Here is a 20,982-nt window from a genome sequence, read left to right as displayed (position 1 = left end):
GTGTGTGTGTGGTACACTTACCCCCCCCAACGGTGTTTCACCAAGAATAAGACCTCCTCCAAAATACGCTCTAGTGTTTTTTTGGGGGGCAAAAATATAAAAGACTGTTTTACTTGTGGAAAAACACTGTAGCAGTTGCTGCAGACAGTACGAGAGTGTGCCTAGCGCAACATGAAGGGCCTGGAATTTATCTCCGGCAGTGCAAGAGCAGATTGTGCAGCTGAAAAGTTTCATTGAGTCCTTCATAACAAGCCCTTCTTTGGAGAGATGAAAGCCTTTTGGGGTGGACAGGCTCCAGAAGTCTGATCAGAAGATCTACTGCAATGTGAACTCAATGGCTTGACCTTAGATTGAAGACCAGGTACAAAACAGTTCTCATTTAAGACATCATATTCTGAACTTTGGATAATTGACACTACAGGTGTTTACCTTTACTATAGAAGGCAGCACAGCAGGTAGGCCTTTCCCATTCAGTGGGTTAGCAAAATCTATGCCATAAGAGCCCATATAGTGGCATACATTCACAGTATATACCTCATGAATAGTAACCAGACTTCAGGAACCATCCACTAAAACAGCCTATACTCCACTCCAGTGTGAGCGCTGTTCCAGCAAGGTTAGCACAGTCTCCTTGGGCTTGAGTGACATTCTATATGAGCCCTGCAGCCAGTGACTGCTTCACTTACTCACTTCGGACATCCGAAGGATAATTTTGTTCAAAAACGTGATGTGCCAGCTGATTTGTTGCAGGGATCGCTTAACAAAGTCATGCAACAGCCGGGAGAGCAGGTGTTGACACTGCTGGAACAGCGTCCGCACCGGAGGCGTGTATGGCCTTTATTATTTTACATGGGGGAAATAAGGCAATTGTGGTTGACCTCTAAAGAATGGAAATTCACCATTGACCCTTATAACAAAAGGTTAATAATATCCAATATCTATACCTCAAGGTCTGGTTTACATTTTTTATTACAAAATGTCAAACACTGGAGATGTAATGCAGCGAAAGTCACAAGGTACATTCAAACATAAAAACTTTATGAACATAAAATCACTGTGTACAGATGAGGAATAATGAGCATAAAAACAAAAATGGTAAGGGGGGGGGGGGGATGGGTGCTATTTACAGCAAGACACCAGTGTGCCTTGGACACAAGTCCTCATTAGTCTATGTAGATGTAACGCCCGCCTGGATGACCTGTGTAGCCAGTGCTCTCCACCTACAAGAGAAAGAACGGCATTAGACCCCTGCAATGGCGGCCACGTTACACAATACTCTAAGCAATCATTTTACAAAGCCTTTACCCCCTCTAATTCCAAGGTGTCCGCTATGAAGTGACATTTACTTATGTGCATATGACCTTCCCAAAAAACACACCCACACTTTATTAAGCTCCTCTGCAGATTTCACTATTAGCTATAAAGAAAAGAAGCAAGCATTAAATCCTAAAAATCACAACACTTAAAAGCCAAAATTATTAAGCTGTAAAAAGGCATCTACTTTATAAACTCCTGGAAAAAATTTTACATTGAACGTTAACAAAAAGACTTAAAATAGGAGATAAAGAAGCCAAAGTCTGAAGTGGTTTTCCCCCAATTTAATCTTTACGCTGGTACATGAAGTTGGAAGAGACCATACCACAGGACAGCGGTTTCTGGTGTACGCCTTGCGCTCTGCCCACAACGTGCGACCCCAGAGATAGACGTGGTCAGGGTGACACACGGCCTGCAATGAAGTTCCCGCTGGCGGGTACAAACAAGGTATAATGTCAGAGTTAGAAGACAACATTCTTCTCTACCTTAAGTTGTACCCATTTCAGTACTTTACCTGGTATTACTTTAATAATATTGCTTATTTTATTCCATAGAACGTCTGGCATAAAGACCAGAAAACCCCAATTTAAATTAACGATAGCTGTATCAAATTTTACCAGGGAAAAACATTTAAGGTCGCGTCTTTAAGTTAAAGCTCTCTAAAAAAACAATTTAATGTCAATTAAAACCAAATACACTTATTAAAGAGGAGGCCACACACTGTTGAAGTTATCTTTATTAAAGTTTAGGGATCAAAATCTAGAAGGCATCTAGAAATCTGGTCATACCCACCTCATGTGAAGATCACGGCCCTAGTATGGCTGGTAGTTGTTCTGATGGTTTCCACCGCCTCTTGATGCCTTGCCATATGTGCTTTGTTGTCCTGCATATAAGCAATACCAATGAATATAAAGCTGACCGATTCTGGGAGCGGGCATGATCTGGACGCCATTAAGGCACAAAAAGTCACTCACCACTGTAGTCTGTGTACCCTTGGTTTCCGTATCCGCTGTAACTCCCATAGTTGTACCCAGAATAGTCATATCCGCCATAGTTATTGTAGCTGGCATCACTGTAGGTGCTGCTGCCACTGCTGTTGTAGCTGCCATAGCCTTGATCATAGTAGTTATTGTACCCTTGGTTCCAGCTCTGTCCTTGGCCTTGAAAGAAATTCATAGCAAGCCAATTAGATACATTGGGGTTAGATCAATTGACAGCTCAGTTTAGGTACGCTATGATAAAGACCACTTAATGACCTATGATGTGCCATGTACAAAATGGGTCATCTCCCTGCTTGTGATGCAGGCTCATAAGCTTCCCAGTTCGGCCAGTAAACCCACATCAAAGGCAGGGAGATGGCCCATGACATACATAATGTTCCGCCCGCAATTGTTAACCAATCAAATGCCACCATCAATCTCTGATAACGGCATAAAACACTTGACTGGTGGGGACACGCTGTTTGAACCTCTCATCACAAGGCAGATTATTTGTTATAACTGCAAAGGGTCAGCTGATGACCCACGTCTGTCAACTCCGTACTCCTGTGAAAGCCAGCCCGATGTTCATAGGAGGACCATTTGTGCTTTATACAGCATTGCTGTATACAGAACAAGTCTCCTCACTACCACCCTACCTGACATATCCATCAAAGTCAATGACTGCTTACTCTCCCCAGTCCCACGTGCCCATTGCCTGGGAGTGACTACATTCTGCTCTTTCAAGCCACACATCCAAGCTCTTCTTCACCTCCTGCCACCAACTCAAAAATATTTCCCGGATCCGTACATTCCTTTCCTAAGAAGCTGCAAAAACCCTAGTGTATGCCCTTATCTCCCTCCTGGACTTTTGCAACCTCCTGCTCTCTGGCCTCCCTTTGAACAGTCTTGCACCCCTACAATCTATTCTACACTATGCTGCCCAACTGATCCACCTGTCCCCTCGCTACTTCCAGACCTCTCCATTCTGACAATACCTTTACTGGTTTCATCTGGAGTCCAACGACTCCAGCTCAAAACCCTAACTATGACCTACAAAGCCTACAACCTGTCTCCTCCCTACATCTCTGACCTAGTCTCCTGGTACTTACCTGCACGTAACCTTCAATCCTCACAAGATCTCCTTCTCTGCTCCCCTCTCATCTCCTCTTCCCACCACCGCATCAAAGACTTCTCCCGTGCCTCCCCCATACTCTGGAATGCTTTTTCACAACATCAGACTCTCGCCTACCTTGAAAAGCTTCAAAAGGGACCTGAAGACTCACCTCTTATGACAAGTCTACAACCTGCCGTAACCCTCAGTCCGCTATGGCACTGCACGACCATCTGTACCCTCACCCAACCCTTGTACACTGAGCCCTCGCAGGCAGGAGCCTCTCTTGTCTCTGCCTTGATTTGATTATTGTACTTGTCCATACTATGTATACCCCTTTTCACATATAAAGTGGCATGAATTATTATTGTTAATATTATTTTAAGTCCCCAAGGGGGGACTATTAAATACAGTACACAAAAAAAAAAAAAAAAAAGTGTTAAATGACCCCCTTTTACCATGAAAAAAAAACCTCTAATTTTGTATCACTGCAATCAAAATCCAGATTTACCAAAATATTAAATTAATGCAAATTGGCAAACAATGTAACACTAAAACAAATTAAAAATTAATGCCAGAATTAAAGTTTGGCTGCAATAATAACATCGTAACGTGAGATTAAAATATCACAGACCCCCAAATAATATCAATAAAAACATCAGCACCTCTGGAAGAGAAAAAGCCATGACCAAGCCCACACAGCTCTATATATAAAAAGAACGTTACAGCTCTTTGAAAGGGACGACACGAGCAACATTTTCTTCAAAATGTGCATTTTTCTTCACCACTTAACACAAATACTGCTTGTTTGGTATCTACATAACCGTACTAACCTGGAGACAAATACTTTCAGGTCAGTTCTATGGTATAATGAAATCTGGAAATAAAAATGGCAGAATTTCACTTTTTTTGCCATTTTGCTACACTTGTGAAAAGGTGCCAACCTCCTCATCATACAATGTAATGGTGAACTGAAAAAATAAAATAAAAAAAAAAAACAACCCAAAAACTGGACCTGAAAAGGAACCCGTCAGGCAATTTGTGTTCTAACCTAGTAGCAGGGTGATGTGTGGCCTAGTAACCCCTTCCTACCCATCCCTGTGTTGTAATATTGTGTAATAGGAATGTATAAAAATACGTTTTATTACTTACATGCTCCCTATGTAAATGAGCAGTGGCTCTAGGCCCGTGGGAGTTTCCATGCTTTCCGTGGTACATCGCCCCTGTGGGCGTGATAAGTTGGATTTACATGAGACGTCACCATCGCTCCTTGAGATCCCGCATGTGCGCACTTACCATTCCTGCAACCTTCTTATCCGGGTGCTTGCTTCTCAGCTTCAGACACGCTCTGCGCATGACTGGAACCGTAGTCTTCTCAGCATGCGCAGAGCGTGTCTGAAGCCGACAAGTAAGCACCCGGATAAGAAGACCGTGGGAGTGGTAAGTGCGCACACGCTGGAGCTGAAGTCGCTCATGTAAATCCATGGTATCTCACCCACAGGGGCGTGATACCACGGAAAACATGCGATGCGACACCCAAGGGACTAGCCCTCTGCTTATTTACATACAGAACACATGTGCATGTATAAAAATGTTTTATTGCTTATTACACAATATTACAACACAGGGATGGGTAGGAAGGGGTTAATAAGCCACATATCACCCTGCTACTAGGCTAGAACACAAATTACCTCACAGGTTCCCTTTAAGGGGTTAAAGAGGAAGCCAGGCAGTGTTAAGTGTAGCCAACCAACAACATTGATCAAAGCAATGTAGGTTCAAGTTGAAGAGTTTGCTGAAGACTACCCAAACAAATAGTACCCTTAAAGGGAACCCGTCATCAGAAATGTAGCTATAAACCTAAAAGTTTCCCCCTCTGCAGCTCCTGGGCTGCATTCTAGCAAGGTTCCTGTACTTTTTGTGACCCCTTTTAAACCAAATTAAATACTTTATAAACTTGTACCTTTTGCTATGTAAATTTTGTAAATCGTCCATGGGGGCGGGCTCTCTGCTGACCGTTGCTGTTCCTCCAGCAGATTTACGCCGCCCCCAAACGCTGAATTTCATATCTCAGGACGCCGCCCCTGGGCGCCCGTGGTCCCGCGCATGCGCTGTGCGACTGTAGCGGGACTGTGCACTGTGTGCACGTGTGACCACTGGTGACGTTTTGCGCAGGCACGAGGTTATGGGCGGCGCTGTGAGTGTCATCAGCAAGTGCCGCCCATAACCTCGTGACCGCACTTTCCCCTCTTCCTCCAGCGTTCTGCGCAAGCGCTTGCTGGCCAGATGACCCGACGTCACCTCTTTCCCATCTTGCCCTGCTGCAGGGTAAGATGGGAAGGAGGTGACGTCAGGTCATTTGGCCGGCGAGCGCTTGCGCAGAACGCTGGAGGCAGTGGGGGAAAGCGCGTCCACGAGATTATGGGCGGGCACTTGGGATGCAATCACAGCACCGCCCATAATCTCGTGCTTGTGACACACGTCACCAGCGATCCTGGCGTGGGCGGCACTTCGGGCGCAGTGGGCGGCGTCCTGATGGATGAAATCGAGCGTGGGGGGACGGCGTCAATCTGCAGGAGGGACAGCAACGGTCACCAGAGAGCCCGCCCCCATGGACGATTTACAAAATTTACATAGCAAAAGGTACACGTTTATAAAGTATTTAATTTGGTTTAAAAGGGGTCACAAAATGTACAGGAACCTGCTAGAATGCAGCCCAGGAGCTGCAGAGGGGGGAACTTTTAGGTTTACAGCTAAATTTCTGATGACGGGTTCCCTTTAATCTTTCTATAGGGTGATGTAGGAGTCCATTTTTAAAGAGACAAGCTTTACAACAGCTCATGATTACCTCCTGGACTACTACTAAAATAGAAAACCTCACAATAAAAAGCCCTGTCCAATTTAGCGATGACTTCCAGCATTCTGAATAATGGAGTGGAGCGATAGGACTAGCCTCACTTTCTGATGTGACTTCAGAAGTGGAAGAAACATCCGTATTCACGTGTGTGAGCAAGAGATCTGCATCTGGGTCTTTGGGCTGAAGGCAAGCCTGATTATGGAGCGGAAGGCCAGAAGCAGCAGCTGAGGTAAAGCCAGCCACAGCCTCCTGTGTCCGTATACTATACAGAATACAATTTTTCCAATTTTTTTTTCTTTAATATTAAACTTTTAGGGGCAGTTGTCATGGCACGGTGGCTCAGTGGTTAGCACTGCAGTCTTGCAGTGCTGAGGTCCTGGGTTCGAATCCCACCAAGGACACCATCTGCAAGGAGTTTGTATGTTCTCCCCGTGTCTGCATGGGTTTCCTCCGGGTTCTCCGGTTTCCTCCCACACTCCAAAGACAAACTGATAGGGAATTTAGATTGTGAGCCCCAATGGGGACAGTGTTCCTGATGTATGTAAAGCGCTGTGGAATATGTTAGCGCTATATAAAAATAAAGATTTTTTTTTTATTTGTACATTGACTATCCCAATTAATGCAAGCTCTGAAGTTTTGCTAAAATCACTATTTAAATCAAGAAGTTGTATTCCCATACCTATTTGCAATGGACTGTCGCTAAACATTGCACATCATGTGGCTATTACAGGCATGGTTTCTCGGCACATTCAACTTTGATGTTGTCTGGTCAAATTAGCAGAGAACAAGATCAAATCTTCCTGTCATTGGCATGTCAGATAGTGTCTCTGCCTTTGATGCGGGCTCACACGACAAACCCACATCTTTCCCTGCATGTCGGCTGATCAGATACCCCAAAAATGGCATCTGTAAAAAGTAGCCTTAGGCACAAGGAATATGTGCCACACAGGCCCAGATCCTGAAAAATACATTTTACAGTTCTCAGACAATGGAGCCAAAAGGGGTTATTAAAGATTAGAGGTATTGCAGCAAAATAAAGTGTCCGCCCATGCATAGAATGATCTCATGGCTCCACCTTCTGCAGATTTCTTTAAAGGGAATCTGTCACCAGGTTTTTGCTCCCTGATCTGAGAGCAGCATAATGTAGAGACACTGATTCCAGTGATGTGTCACTTACTGAGCTGTTTGCTGTCATTTTGATAAATTTATTATCTTCTCTGCTGCAGATCTAACAGTCAGAGAGCTCATGAATATGCTGGACTACATGGCAGCACACCAAGTAGTCCTGATTAATCAGCAGTAGATTATCAAAACTATACTAAGCAGCTCAGCAAGTGACACTGCTGGAATCAGGATCTCTGCCCCTACATTATAATGCTCTCAGATTAGGTGGCAAAAACCTGCTGACAGATTCCTTTTAAGTGTTTTTAGCAGCCAAGATATTGCTAACGGAAAGGTGCATGAAGTACTGGTTATTAACACCCCAGCGCTTCAGGGTCAAACATCCCTGGCTGAAATTGTACACCCAGTGGCTGATACCGGCTGCCCATGGATCAGCTAACAGGTGCCCTTTACAGTGGTACACCCAGTGGCTGATACCGGCTGCCCACAGATCAGCTAACAGGTGCCCTTTATAATGGTACACCCAGTGGCTGATACCGGCTGCCCACGGATCAGCTAACAGGTGCCCTTTACAGTGGTACACCCAGTGGCTGATACCGGCTGCCCACGGATCAGCTAACAGGTGCCCTTTACAGTGGTACTCTACGAATGCAGCACTACGTACCTCCTCTGCCTCTCCCTCGGCCACCTCCTCGGCCATTTGATGCTCCTCGTCCTCCTTTCTGTTGTTGCTGCTGCTGCTGTTGCCTGTACAGCTCTTTGGGTTGTGCGACTTTGATCTCACACTGAGGAGGAGATGAAGTTGCAGAAAGTGTTACGTTTGGCACACTATGTGGGGTGAGAAAAGACTTGGCAGCATTATACCAAACCAACCTTTCCTGATCCAATCTGGTGGTATCTGCTTTCCAGAAGCTTCTTCACCGGATCTTCATCTGTGTATGTAATGAAGCAAAACCCTCTCCTCTCATTCGTTTTTGTGTCCATTGGGAGTTCAATGTTTTCAATCTGAAAGCAAAATACAGTTCTTCTAAGAGACTGCGATAGATCAGGATGCATGAAACTGGTGCAAAGTGACCCAGCGCCTGATGGTTAAAAGCCATACCTTGATATCATGAAAACATAGGGATCAGTGCTCAATAAAGACCAACGCGTTTCAAACCTCAGAACGTTCTTACTCTTGGTCACATTTTGTACCCATGTTATCATCGTACCAATAAGGTATGAATTCTAACTACTGACGTTCAGACGTTGACACTGGATCAGTTTTATTTTCCATATCATTGGTATACATTGTGGCAGCATGTTTACATGCTTTACAGTCATGAATAGGTGAGCTGATTGTTCCATTTTACTTAACCCCTTCACGACCTTTGACCTATATTTACATCATAGGTTGTCTGTGATGAAACTTCATATGGGCACTTAAAGGGACAATACCACACATGCCCAACTACAGTGCTACTTAAAGGGAACCTGTCACCAGTTTTTTTCACTATGAAACCAAAAGTGTCACCTTCTGCAGCATTCTATGAAGGTGCACCTTGTGCCCCGACTCCCCTTGTAGACCCCGAATATAACAACTTTATAAAACCTGACAGTTAGGTATGCTAATGATCTGTGCGTGCTCATTTTCGTCTCCTGTCCCTCCTTGTGGCCTTCTTCGCCATCCTCCTTTCATGATTGATGTAATGACCGCCGTCGTCGTCATGCTCGCATCTGTGCAGTCATTCCCTGGCTCGTGCAGTTGTTCGCGCGAGCCACTGCAGTTTGTGCACGCAAAATATTATGGTCAGATATGATGATGATGATGCCACCAGGGGACATCATGCACATTGCCGACCCTAATCTAGGATAGCAAAGAAGGCCACAAGGAGGGACAGGAGACGATAATGAGCACGCCCATCTGAGCCCCACAGGTCATTAGCATACCGGACGGTTATAAAGTTATATTATGGTCTGCAAGGAGAGTCAGGAACAAGGTGCACCTTCATAGAATGCAGCCCAGGAGCTGCAGAAGGGGACACTTTTGGTTTCCTAGTGAAACTGGTGGTCCATGATCCCTCATGGCATTACCCACAGAAATCTTAGAAGACCAAGGCTATTGGGGTACAAGCATAAAAACGTGTGATGGGCCATGGACTTACATCTCCGAAGCCTCCGAAGTACTCCTTGATCTGCTCCTCGGTGGTGTCTGGGCTCAGGCCACCCACAAACACTTTCTTGGGAGGCTCCTTTCCCTTTAAGGCCTTTGCCCTTTTCGGATCGATCAGTTTGCCGTCCAGCTTGTGCTCCTTGGTCTCCAGCACCTATGGTACATGTCGTTAGCCCCTGCAGCGGTGCAGCCTCTATGGGCAGCCATGATGGAGAAGCCCTTACCTTGTCCACACTCATGGCATCCTTGAACAGCACGAAGCCGAAGCCCCTGGAGCGGCCGGTGACGGGGTCCGTCTTGATGGTGCAGTCCACCACCTCCCCGAAGCGGCACAGGTACTCGGTCAGATCCTTCTTGCTGGTGTCCCAGCTCAGGCCCCCGATGAACATCTTCCTGCAAGAACACAGCCGCACGTGTCAGGATAGGACTGCTGACGTCATCAGCGAAGACAGACACGCCCCCACTGCTACTACTGGCCGGCGCATCGCCGACGTCACGACCCGTCTGCTATAAATAGCGCCCCCTGTGGTCTCTTGGTAAACAGATCACATCATCAGTAACAAAGCATCTGTCAGAGCGGATGCATCGTGCCCTTAGTTCCCAGCCACGCAGGCATCAGCCATTAGCGCCGGCATGTGACCGCCCAATCTTACCCTTCATCCTGCTGATTCTTGCTCGCATTGATCTTCGAGCCCTCAGAATATTGGTCCATCGCTTCGAATCCACTCATGATTCCAGTGGGGGGATGCCACGCACAGCGAGAACAGCAACCTGATCTGCTGCCGTCTACAACGGAAAAGATCCGCTTAACTCCCGCCCTCCTCTTATATACACAGGATCGGAGCCAATGTAAGGGCTCGTTCTCCGTGACGTCATGCAGGGCGCCCGATTACGATTGGCTGCTGGGAAGCCGTGGAACGCATGGCGGCCGGAAGTACTCCCAGCAAGCTATTGCGCCACCTCGTAAAGAAGGCAGACAATGGTGGCGTGTGAACGGCGTGGGGAGAGGAAAATGGCGCTGAGGCCGTGTGTAAAATCAGCAATTGCCGGGGCCCTGATATTAAAGAGAATGCATTCATGTATCGCCGCTCTGGGCTCGCCTGCTGAGCGGCCAGTGTATAACGCACAGCTATGAGTGCGCCCGCCGTCCGGCCATTGTCAGTCCCCCTCCCCTCAGCTCAGCCGCTTCCGCTCTGCAGCTCGGAGGAAACATGGTGCCGCCCTCTGTCACTGCCATCCTGCTAGATATCGAGGGCACCACCACCCCGATCACCTTCGTGAAGGTAAGGCTGCGGCCATGGCACATGCCCAATGGCGTGTACCGTATAGGAGCACACTGGCATGCCTCACACAGCCCACAGAGGCACTGTCTGCTCCCTGGCGGGATGTCTATGGGGGTAGGAGGAATCCCACCACAAGGGGAGACTCTGGTGGGATGTGACCCCAGGAATACAGACACAGCCAGGTCTGAAGACCAATAAGGGCTCCCACCATGTCCCTCCGGAGGACTGTGTCTGCTGGGGTCCTTGACCTCTTACATCCCAGCTGTTCTGTGGCCCAGATACATACCAGAAGATTGCAATGGGATATTCTAAGGAACAGCGTGGCCCTAAAACAGGATTCCCCAACTCCAGTCCTCGAGGGCCGCCAGCAGTGCATGTTTTCAGGATTTCCTTAGCATTGCATGGGTGTTGGAATAATCAACTGTGCAGGTGATCAAATTATCACCTGTGCAATACTAAGGAAATCCTGAAAACATGCACTGTTGGCGGCCCTTGAGGACTGGAATTGGGGACCTATGCCCTAGGTCAGTTGGAAGGAAGAATGACTTTGACTCAGTTAACACTTCAGCCCCTTCTTTAGTGGCGGAGAATAGGGAATCTGACGGACAGGAGCATCCTGGTTAAATCAATGTGAATCCCAATGCATGGGGAAGCTCATTGACAGGGTCTCCTGGTCCAAGAGGTTGGTCCGGCATGAAGGAAGCAGGTTCCTCAAACATGATGGCGTTCCTGGCAATGGAGTATGCTGTATGAGATCTCCTACCCTCCGTGCTGATCTGTCATGTGAGAAGCCTTTAGGACAGTCAGGTGTCAGTGCCTTTCTAAATCATCAGGGAGGGACTCAAATCAAGTATCAGCAGAAGAGTACTTTCTCTCTTTAGCAGCCTAAAGGGGCCTTTACACGCAGCGATATCGCTGGTGAAAGCACCTGCCCCGTCGTTTGTGCGTCACGGGCAAATCGCTGCCCGTGGCGCACAATATTGTTAGGAGCCGTCACACGGACTTACCTGCCTAGCGACGTCACTGTTCACGGCACACCGCCTCCTTTCTAAGTGTCACAGCGGCGTCACTAAGCGGCCGCCCAATAGAAGCAGAGGGGCGGAGATGAGCGTCCATAACATCCCGCCCACTACCTTCCTCATTGCCGGCAGCCGCAGGTAAGGGCCCACTCACACTTGCGCTATTTTGACGCAAACGGAATCCGTCACTAATGTAGTACAGTTCATTTATTTACAGTGGAAGCGCGACATCGTGTGGACACAAGCGGGTACTGCATGACACACTCACGCACCATAGTAACGCGCTTCCACTGTAAATAAATGACCTGTAATACATTAGTGACGGATTCCATTTGCGTCAAAATAGCGCAAGTGTGAAACTAGCCTAAGCTGTAGTTCGTCGTTCCCGAGGCGTCACACGTAGCGATGTGTGCTTCCTCGGGAACGACGAACAGCCTGCGTCCTCAACAATCAATGATTTTTTTGAAAATAAACGACGTGTCAACGATCAACAATAAGGTGAGTATTTTTTATTGATAACGGCCGTTCGTTGGTGTCACACGCAACGACGTTGCTAACGATGCCGGATGTGCGTCACAGGATCCGTGACCCAGTCGATATATCGTTAGATACGTCGTTGCATGTAACGGGGCCTTGAGGCCTCCTTCACACAGCTCGGTACGTGTGACGTCTGTCTTCACATGAGCCAGAGACTCGGACACACGTAGACCCATTAAAATCATTGGGTCTGCACACACGTCCATGTTTCCACATGTGTGCACCACGTCCATGTGCTTCATACGGTGACATGTCCGATTTTCTCCAGCAGCCCGGATTTCACATGGACCACACACTCATGATCCATGTGACACCAGTGTGACATGTACCGGCGAAAACACAGGTGACATAAAAAATAAAGAATTTTTATACTTTCTTGTCTCCATCACTGCTGTCTCTACCTCTGTTTGTTCCGGTCCCGCTCATTATGCTCATTGCATATTCACTGCATTGACCACGGTACCGGAAGCTACAGTAGTGCGGGAGACAGGGAGTTATACAAGTCCATGCTGTCCGTGTGATCTCTGTATAGCACAGGAACAGCACACGTAGAAGACACGCAGCTGCACCATGGACCACGTTTGTGTTTTGCACGGACATGTCAAAGAGACACATAAGAAGGAGAGAAAACTGCAAAGCGGACTCCTTGAGCTGTAATCGGCTGAAGCAGGGAGAGGGGTTCTGAACCAATCCATTTTCAGTCAGCTTGTGGACTTATCGGGTCTGCCAGAAATGGACCTGTTTGAAAACAGACAAAACATAAAAAAGTAGTAAGGTTTTGTTCTCTAAATCCCGGAGAACGTCCTCGTGCTTTCCTGATCAGAATTTCAGCCTAGCATATGCCTTTTGAGTCTTATTCCAGTGGTCCTAAGAAAGATCAGGAAGGATAAAACAAGGGCCATCCTAATAGCACTCCATGACCATGTGGACTTAAGCTACTGTCTCCGCTCCGTCCACTATCTTCGGGTGGTCATGCCCATTCACTTCTGGTACCCGATACTGCAAGTATGCCGCCAGTCCAACATTCTTGAGTAGCCAGCCTACATTTAACGGCATGGAAATTGAGAGGTCATTGTTAAAGGAGAAGGGAGCCTCCTGGGCAGAGAAGTCTGATGTCTCCATAAAGCAGATTTATGAGGTAGTAACGTGGTCCTCTCTCTCTACTTTTCATAGACACTACAGACTCGATTTGTCTTCCTCCTCTGTTCTCCCCTGTGCTAGAAGGGTTCTACAGCCTTTGCTCCCTCTAAATTCCTTATTCTCTGTAATTCTTTCCATGGTGCTGTCATGGATGGATGAAAAATACCTAATTACCTCCCGGTAATGTGTTTGTTTTTTTTTTTTTTTGAGAACCCATAGCAGCACCTTTATATTCCCTCCCTTCATGCGTATAAGTGGGTAGTATTTATGTGTTTGTTCCGGTGGTGTGCATGTATATGTTAAGGTATCAGAATAAGGTTAACGCTGTCCACTTGGATGTCCTCTCATGCTCTGTAATCCACCTGATATATCGGAGAAGTACCATCCTTTTATTCAGTAGGTTTCTTACCCTTAAAGGGCAGATCCACTCTCTACATGGTGCTGTCATGGGTTCCAAAAAAATCACATTACCGGTAAGTAATTACTACTTTCCCTCACACACACAGAACATCTCAGATCTTAATCACACACACACACTGCACATCCCAGATTTTCATCACGCGTGTGCACACACACTGTACATCCCAGATCTTCATCATGATCGCAGATCCTCATCACACGCACACTGTACATCCCAGATCTTCATCACGTGCGCACACACTGTACATCCCAGATCTTCATCACGTGCGCACACACTGTACATCCCAGATCTTCATCACGTGCGCACACACTGTACATCCCAGATCTTCATCACGTGCGCACACACACTGTACATCCCAGATCTTTATCACGTGCGCACACACACTGTACATACCAGATCTTCATCACGTGCCGACACACACTGTACATCCCAGATCTTCATCACGCGTGCACACACACTGTACAACACATACACCCAGATCAGGTTGGTCAGAAAAGATGGCTGATAAATATGCAGATCTTTTTCTTTCGCCAGCTGACCCTGCCGTCAGCTCCCCTGATGAATCTTGGCGGAGGAAACTCGTCGGGAGGCTTTTTGGTGAAGATTGACTAGGGCCATTTAATTCAGGGTCAGTTTGCTACTGCTCTTGTAAGGGTTGGAGTCAATGGGGTTTGAGGAGTCAGTTAGTCCATTCCAGGGAAACTGCGGGGACTGCATGGCTGGGGACAGGTGAGTGTGTGTGTGAGTGTGTGTGTGCGTGTGTACATGCGGAGTGGATTGCGGGAGGGGGCGGAGCCGAACGGGGAAGTGTCGGGCTCCCTGCACACGTAGCCAAGGTAAATATCGGGTAACTAAGCAAAGCGCTTTGCTTAGTAACCCGATGTGTACCCTGGTTACGTGTGCAGGGAGCCAGAGAGAGCATGCGCAGCGAAATCCTAAGGATTGCGCTGCTCAAAAAACGTTACATACTGTGTTCCTTCCGCCCGGCGGAAGCAACGCAGCGTCGGCCAGCGGAAGCAACGCAGGTCCATCAGTCGCAATCCGTCGTCCATACAAGTCTATGGGAAGCAGCGGAATCCGTTAAAAGATTCCGCTGTTTTCCAAAAGGGCAGATTGCAACTGAAGGTAATTAATGCAAGTGTGAAACTAGCCTAAGTCAAAGGATTAATCATTGAACAAGTTTCTGATAGTAGGAGGTAACTGGTGGTCGGACAAGTCCTAATGTTCTTGGCAGCTTTATATATCTTTATGGGTTCAGCTTTGCTGCGTAGTCTACCTCTGCATAGTAAACATGGGAGCCAAATGATCTGTGTTGGTATTTGGGCTGCTAACACCCTTTTAATGATGTTCTGCTAAAAAGAAAAAATCTGTTACTGGATTCGGGCCGTCATCCCCAAACACCTTTAGTAACAGTAGTGTTGGGGACAGGTAAGTATACCAGCTCATGCTGTCCGAGTGCTATCCGGATGTCACACAGACACCACACATGTACCTTCACCACGGATCGTGAAACACGTGTGTTTTACGCGGACGTGTGAAAAAGGCCTTAGGCTGTATTCACACATTTTTTTTATCACATGGACCCACTGCGTAAAATGAGTAAAATTGATCTATGTAACATCAGTTATAATTATGGAGCTAAGGATGAAAGTCTGTGTGCTGTACATGTTTAACATTGAAAAGATAAGAGACTCTTTGTAATATCTTAGCCAGAAAAACATGTATGACCCATTGATAGCACACTAATGAAACCGGTACTAATTTTTCATGTACGTGTTTTATACAGACGTGTGGAGGAGGCCTTATTCTGATCTGAGGATTAGAACTGGACATACTGAATGGGTCTGTGTGTGCCTCCATAAATTAGGCAGCAGATGTTTGAATGCAGCTTTAATGTATGTGCACACAGTCTTTTTCAGGTGGATTGTGCCTGAAAACGTGCAGCCGAACTGCCACTAAAATAATTAAAATAATGCATGAAAAAAAAGACATGTTCAGTCTTTAGTTACTTGTTAGGCTGGGGCGTCACGGGGGACTACTGTGATCTTCGCATGACACTCGGTTCACGCTCACAGCACAGCAGGAGCCGAGTGTCGCTGCGACTGAGGTCCGATCTTGCGATTGGACCACAGCTGCGGGGGGCGGACCAGCTCTGAGGAGCGCGGGCCAGCGCTGAGGAGGGGAGAGAGGGATTTATCTCCCTCTCTCCTCTGTTGCCGGCTATTGCCATTCTCGCTCTGCACTCGCGGTACACCGATGTACTGTGAGTGCAGTGCGATTTTTCTCTTGCCCCATACACTTGAATGGGTGCGAGAGAAACAAGGATCGCATTACACCCTCAGCATGCTGCGATTTTCTCAATCCGATTAGGGCTGAGAAAAGAATCACTCATAGGTGCTGACACATAGGTTAATATTAGAGTGGAATGCGATATTTTATCGTGTTCCACTCGCCCCGATTTTAATGCCGTGTGTCTTCGGCCATAAAGTACCATTCCAGTGTATTTTTTTTTTTAATTTAATTCTACCGCCCCTGCCCCTACTTTTATACCCCTCCTCTAGCGTCTTCATCTGTTATCAGTGTCGCTCCCATTGGTCTCTGGTGATTTGTGACTTGCCAGCTGCAGTGTTTCATGGAGCGGGGCTGTAGGTTACTTTAATTCAAGTCTATTAGAGCCTCATTCTGGCTCCTATAGACTTGCACTGAGAGCCCGTGATGTAATGTCTGACTTTCAGCCAGACAGAGATTGCAGGCACAAGATGGCACAGAAGGACTAGAAATAAGTACAAAGTTTGTGGTGTGCGGTTTAAAGAACCTTTGGATTTTTCCTGACTCAGAATGGTATACTTTTGTGGCTTATCTTCATTACAAGAAAAATATTCTTTGTATTTTAAAATGTTTTTCATTAAAGCTGTGTTTTTATGGAAACGTAAAGTTGGATCATTCCTTTGTTCAGCTGAAGGACCAGAGCAATGACGAAAAAAACGCCACAGGGTGAGTATAGGATTGTAGGCAGAGACCTTAGATTGAAAGCGCCACTCCAGCGCTCAAAAATAAAATAGTTGGAGTGGTGCTTTAACAGCTTCAAGATTCGGAAACCATGAAGTGGCTTAAGCGGGGTCTACACGTTGCGACATCACTAGCATCGGCTAGCGATGTCGAGCGCGATAGCACCCGCCCCCATCGTACGTGCGATATTGTGTGATCGCTGCTGTAGTGAACATTATCGCTACAGTAGTGTCACACGCACATACCTGCCCTGCGACGTCGCTCTGGCCAGTGATCTACCTCCTTTCTAAGGGGGCGGGTCGTGCGGCGTCATAGCGACGTTACACGTCAGGCGTCCAATAAAAGCGGAGATGAGCGGGACGTAACATCCCGCCCACCTCCTTCCTTCCGCATTGCCGGTGGACGCAGGTAAGGAGATGTTCGTCGCTTTTGCGGTGTCACATACAGCGATGTGTGGTGCCACAGGAACGACGAACAACATCGCTAATAAGCAGAAAACGATTTTTTGTTTCAGGACGAATGCTCCGCGGCAAACGATTTTGACCGCTTTTGCGATCGTTTAAGGTCGCTCAAAAGTGTCACACACTGCGATATCGTTAATGACGCCGGATGTGCGTCACAAACACCGTGACCCCGCGATAATTCATTAACGATATCGTAGCGTGTAAAGCCCGCTTTAGGGCAGCTACTTCTAGTAGGAAGTCACTCACCACTTTAGTGAAAAGTATAAGGGAAAGATGGCGGTGAGCAGGTATGTATAGAGATAAAGCAACAGCCAAGTCAATTAAAGAATGAGACCATACACATTATTCTGAAGTGGCTTTTCCTAGAATAACTTGGCCAGTCTGCTGACGGTAAGAGCTCATGAGCACATACCTTTAGGCTAAGCTCCAACAATGAGCATTTGGGGAGTTGCTGATGTTGCCCATTTTCAGCAGCATTTCTGCACTAATTAGCTAATGTAAGTTACATGCGGGTTTTTTTTTTAATTTTGATTTTGAATGTTTATTTTTTTACCTCTTCTATTTTTGTCTGGTTATGTTAGATATTTAAAAAACTATAAAAGACAAAAAATGACAATAAATGGATCATCAAAGATCTGTTTTACTTTTTTTTTTTCTTTTTTCCAGTGCTTTAACCCTATCACGACCGCGGGCAGTAAAATTACGTCCTATTTTAACGTGACTTAACGACCTGGGACGTAATTTTACGGCCTAAACTTCATTTGATTGCCGTGGCCATAGCAACGGCTTTCAAATGATGTCCCCTGCTGTTTCTTACAGCAGGGGACCTTTGCTTGATCCCAGGGGGGGTGGCATCGGCAACCCCCATCGACGATTGATGTGATTGGCTGTTCAAATCTGAACCGCCAACCACATCGTTAGCACTGATTTCGGCAAAAATAATGCCAGAATTACTGCGATACTGTGAGATCCGGCTATGAGATGCCGTAGCAGCTACAGCAGATCATAGGTGGATCTCAAACATGCCGCCCCCAGCCCCTGCAGCACTGATTGGAGCGATCGTGCTATGACGCGCAATCGCTCCAATCAGTGTGCAGTGGGGCGGTCTGATCTGCAGGTGGCCGCCCTCCCCAGGCCTGTGCTGGTCTGGGGAGCCTCCCCCAACATGTCTGCAGCGTGCACTGGCTGGTACTTGTGGTACCACGCCACCACTGCCGCCGCTGATGTCACCGCTTCTGCTCCTGCTCCACGTGAGTATTCCGGTCCCCTTGCAGCCCGTGCGCGCTCCCGTTATGGCCCCTGCGCGCTCCCGTGATGGCCCCTGCCCGTGCCCCCCGTGATCTGCCCCCCCACGCCCCGATCTGCCCCCCGACATCCCGATCTGCCTGCCTCCTCTGTCATCTCTATTCTGCTTCCTTCCTTCTTTGCTTCTCCGGTATCCCCCTCTGCTCTCCCCCTCCCCTCGACGTCCTCTTACCTGCCTTCACCGGGTCGTCCAAGGTCTTCACTGCCCCGATCACATCTGCCTCCATCTCTGGGTCCTTCTTCCTGGGTCTTCTGCTGATCTGTCCAACGTCCTGCCTGCTGCTCCTGTACAGCTGTCTATCTCGCTTGCCTTCTGTTCCTCCTGCAGTTCTTCTGGTAAGTGATCCTCCTGCTAATCCTCTGGGCACTGTGAATATAACTTTTTTTTTTTTTTTTCTGTATTCTGTCCATTTTTACACCTCATCTGTCCGTGCGTCCCACCGAGCACTGATCACGGATGCAGATAACAGATCTGCATCCGTGGTCAATTTTTGGCGTGACTTTTTTTTTTTTTTTTTCCGTATCCCCGACGCTTTTTGTATCACATCTGTCCGTGCGTCCCGCCGAGCGCTGATCAGGGATGCAGATAATGGGTCTGCATCCCTGCTCAATTTTTGGCGGGACTTTTTTCCGTATCCGCGACGCTTTTTGTATCGCATCTGGCCGTGCGTCCCGCCGAGCGCTGATCAGGGATGCACATAACGGATCTGCATCCGTGGTCAATTTTTGGCGTGACTTTTTTCCATATCCGCGACGCTTTTTGTATCGCATCCATCCGTGCGTCCCGCCAAGCGCTGATCAGGGATGCACATAACGGATCTGCATCCCTGTTCAATTTTTGGCGTGACTGTTTCTTTTTTTCCGTATCCCTGACGCTTTTTATATCTCATCCGAACGTGCCTCCTGCAGCGGCCGATCAGTGCACCGCGTCTGTGCGTTTGAAAAGTCAAATGGCGTTCCTTCTCTTCTGAGCCCCGCCATGCGCCCAAACAATTTATTTTCACCACATATGAGGTATCTGCGTACTCAGGAAAAATTGCACAATACGTTTTATGATGCAGTTTTTTCCTGATACCGTTGTAAAAAAAAAAAAGCTACCTGGTTGATGCAAAAATTTTGTGGTTAAAAAAAAAATTTTCACGGTTCAACATTATCAACTTCTGTGAAAAGCCTGGGGATGCAAGGGGCTCACCAAACATCTAGATAAATTCCTTGAGGGGTCTAGTTTCCAAAATGGGGTCACTTGTAGGGGAGCTCCACTGTTTAGGCACCATAGGGGGTCTCCAAACATGACATGGCGTCCGCTAATGATTCCAACCAATTTTGCTGTCAAATGGTGTGCCTTCTCTTCTGAGCCCCGCCGTGCCCCCAAACAATTACTTTCCACCACATATGAGGTATCGTCGTACTCAGGAAAAAATGCACGATAAATTTCATGGTGCATTTTTTCTGATACCCTTGTGAAAAAAAAGCTACCTAGTTGAAGCAACAGTTTAGTGATAAAAATTTTATTTTTTTCTTTTCACGGCTCAACGTTATAAACTTCTGTGAAGCCCCCAGGTGTTCAAAGTGCTCACCAAACATCTAGAAAAATTATTTGAGGGCTCTAGTTTCCAAAATGGGGTCACTTGTGGGGTAGCTCCATTGCTTAGGCACCTCAGGGGGTCTTCACACCCGACATGGCGTCCGCTAATGAGTGCAGCTAATTTTGTGTTCAAAAATTCAAATGGCGCTCCTTCCCTTTCGAACTCTGCCGTGCGCCCAAACAATTGATTTTTACCACATATGGGGTATCAGCGTACTCAGGAGAAAATGCACAATAAATTGTATGGTGCACTTTCTGTTTTCTCCCTTGTGAAAATTGAAATTTTATGGCTAAAGTAACATTTTTGTGTTTTAAAAAGTAAAATTTTCATTTTTTCCTTCCACATTGCTTTGGTTTGCTGTGAAGCACCTAAAGGGTTAATAAACTTCTTGGATGTGGTTTTGAGCAGAGTGAGGGGTGCAGATTTTAGAATGGGGTCACTGTGGGGTATTTTCTGTCACCTCAAATGTGATGTGGTCCCTAAAAAAATTCTTTTGTAAATTTTGTTGGAAAAATGAGAAATTGCTGATGAACTTTGACCCCTTCTAACTACCTAATGAAAAAAAATTTTGTTTAGAAGATTGCGATGATGTAAAGCAGACATGTGAGAAATGTTATTTAGCAACTATTTTGTGTGACATATCTCTCAGATTTATAGGCATACATTTTCAAAGTTTGAAAAT

General features: G+C 46.8%; 2 protein-coding genes across 3 annotated transcripts in view; one reads left to right on the top strand and one right to left on the bottom strand.

Moving 5' to 3' along the window:
• Positions 1-951: 951 nt before the first annotated feature.
• On the bottom strand, positions 952-10,352 carry HNRNPDL (heterogeneous nuclear ribonucleoprotein D like). 2 transcript variants are annotated; one of them, XR_012754610.1, is made up of 9 exons: positions 10,190-10,352; positions 9,761-9,929; positions 9,529-9,690; positions 8,258-8,389; positions 8,049-8,169; positions 2,289-2,474; positions 2,107-2,197; positions 1,640-1,743; positions 952-1,220 (listed from the first exon to the last, which is right to left on the bottom strand). XR_012754610.1 is itself a non-coding variant. In XM_075352409.1 (8 exons), the coding sequence occupies exons 1-7, from the start codon at positions 10,264-10,266 to the stop codon at positions 2,127-2,129; spliced, it is 918 nt and encodes a 305-aa protein (XP_075208524.1). In that variant the 5' UTR covers positions 10,267-10,352; the 3' UTR covers positions 952-1,220; positions 2,107-2,126. The 2 variants fall into 2 exon arrangements, 1 of the variants encoding a protein (XP_075208524.1); XM_075352409.1 differs by lacking the exon at positions 1,640-1,743.
• Positions 10,353-10,532: 180 nt separating this feature from the next.
• The window catches only part of ENOPH1 (enolase-phosphatase 1), a 62,136-nt gene continuing 51,686 nt past the window's right edge, over positions 10,533-20,982 (top strand). The window contains exon 1 of the mRNA XM_075352415.1: positions 10,533-10,819. Within this exon, the coding sequence (XP_075208530.1) occupies positions 10,748-10,819 (72 nt within the window). The 5' untranslated portion in view covers positions 10,533-10,747. The remainder of the gene's footprint in view (positions 10,820-20,982) is intronic.

This window comes from Anomaloglossus baeobatrachus, chromosome 1 (genome assembly GCF_048569485.1).
Source record: "Anomaloglossus baeobatrachus isolate aAnoBae1 chromosome 1, aAnoBae1.hap1, whole genome shotgun sequence".
Lineage (NCBI taxonomy): Eukaryota > Metazoa > Chordata > Amphibia > Anura > Aromobatidae > Anomaloglossus > Anomaloglossus baeobatrachus.
The sequence above is the reverse complement of the archived record's forward strand: the minus strand, read 5'-3'. Positions and strand labels throughout refer to the sequence as shown.

Bases quoted from the DNA above. Each gene is read 5' to 3' on its own strand.
- HNRNPDL (XM_075352409.1), bottom strand. From the start codon at position 10,266: ATGAGTGGATTCGAAGCGATGGACCAATATTCTGAGGGCTCGAAGATC. The intron at 9,691-9,760 runs GTAAGGGCTTCT...CATGTACCATAG, and splicing joins ATGCCATGAGTGTGGACAAG to GTGCTGGAGACCAAGGAGCA. The intron at 2,198-2,288 runs GTGAGTGACTTT...GCTTATATGCAG, and splicing joins AGGGTACACAGACTACAGTG to GACAACAAAGCACATATGGC.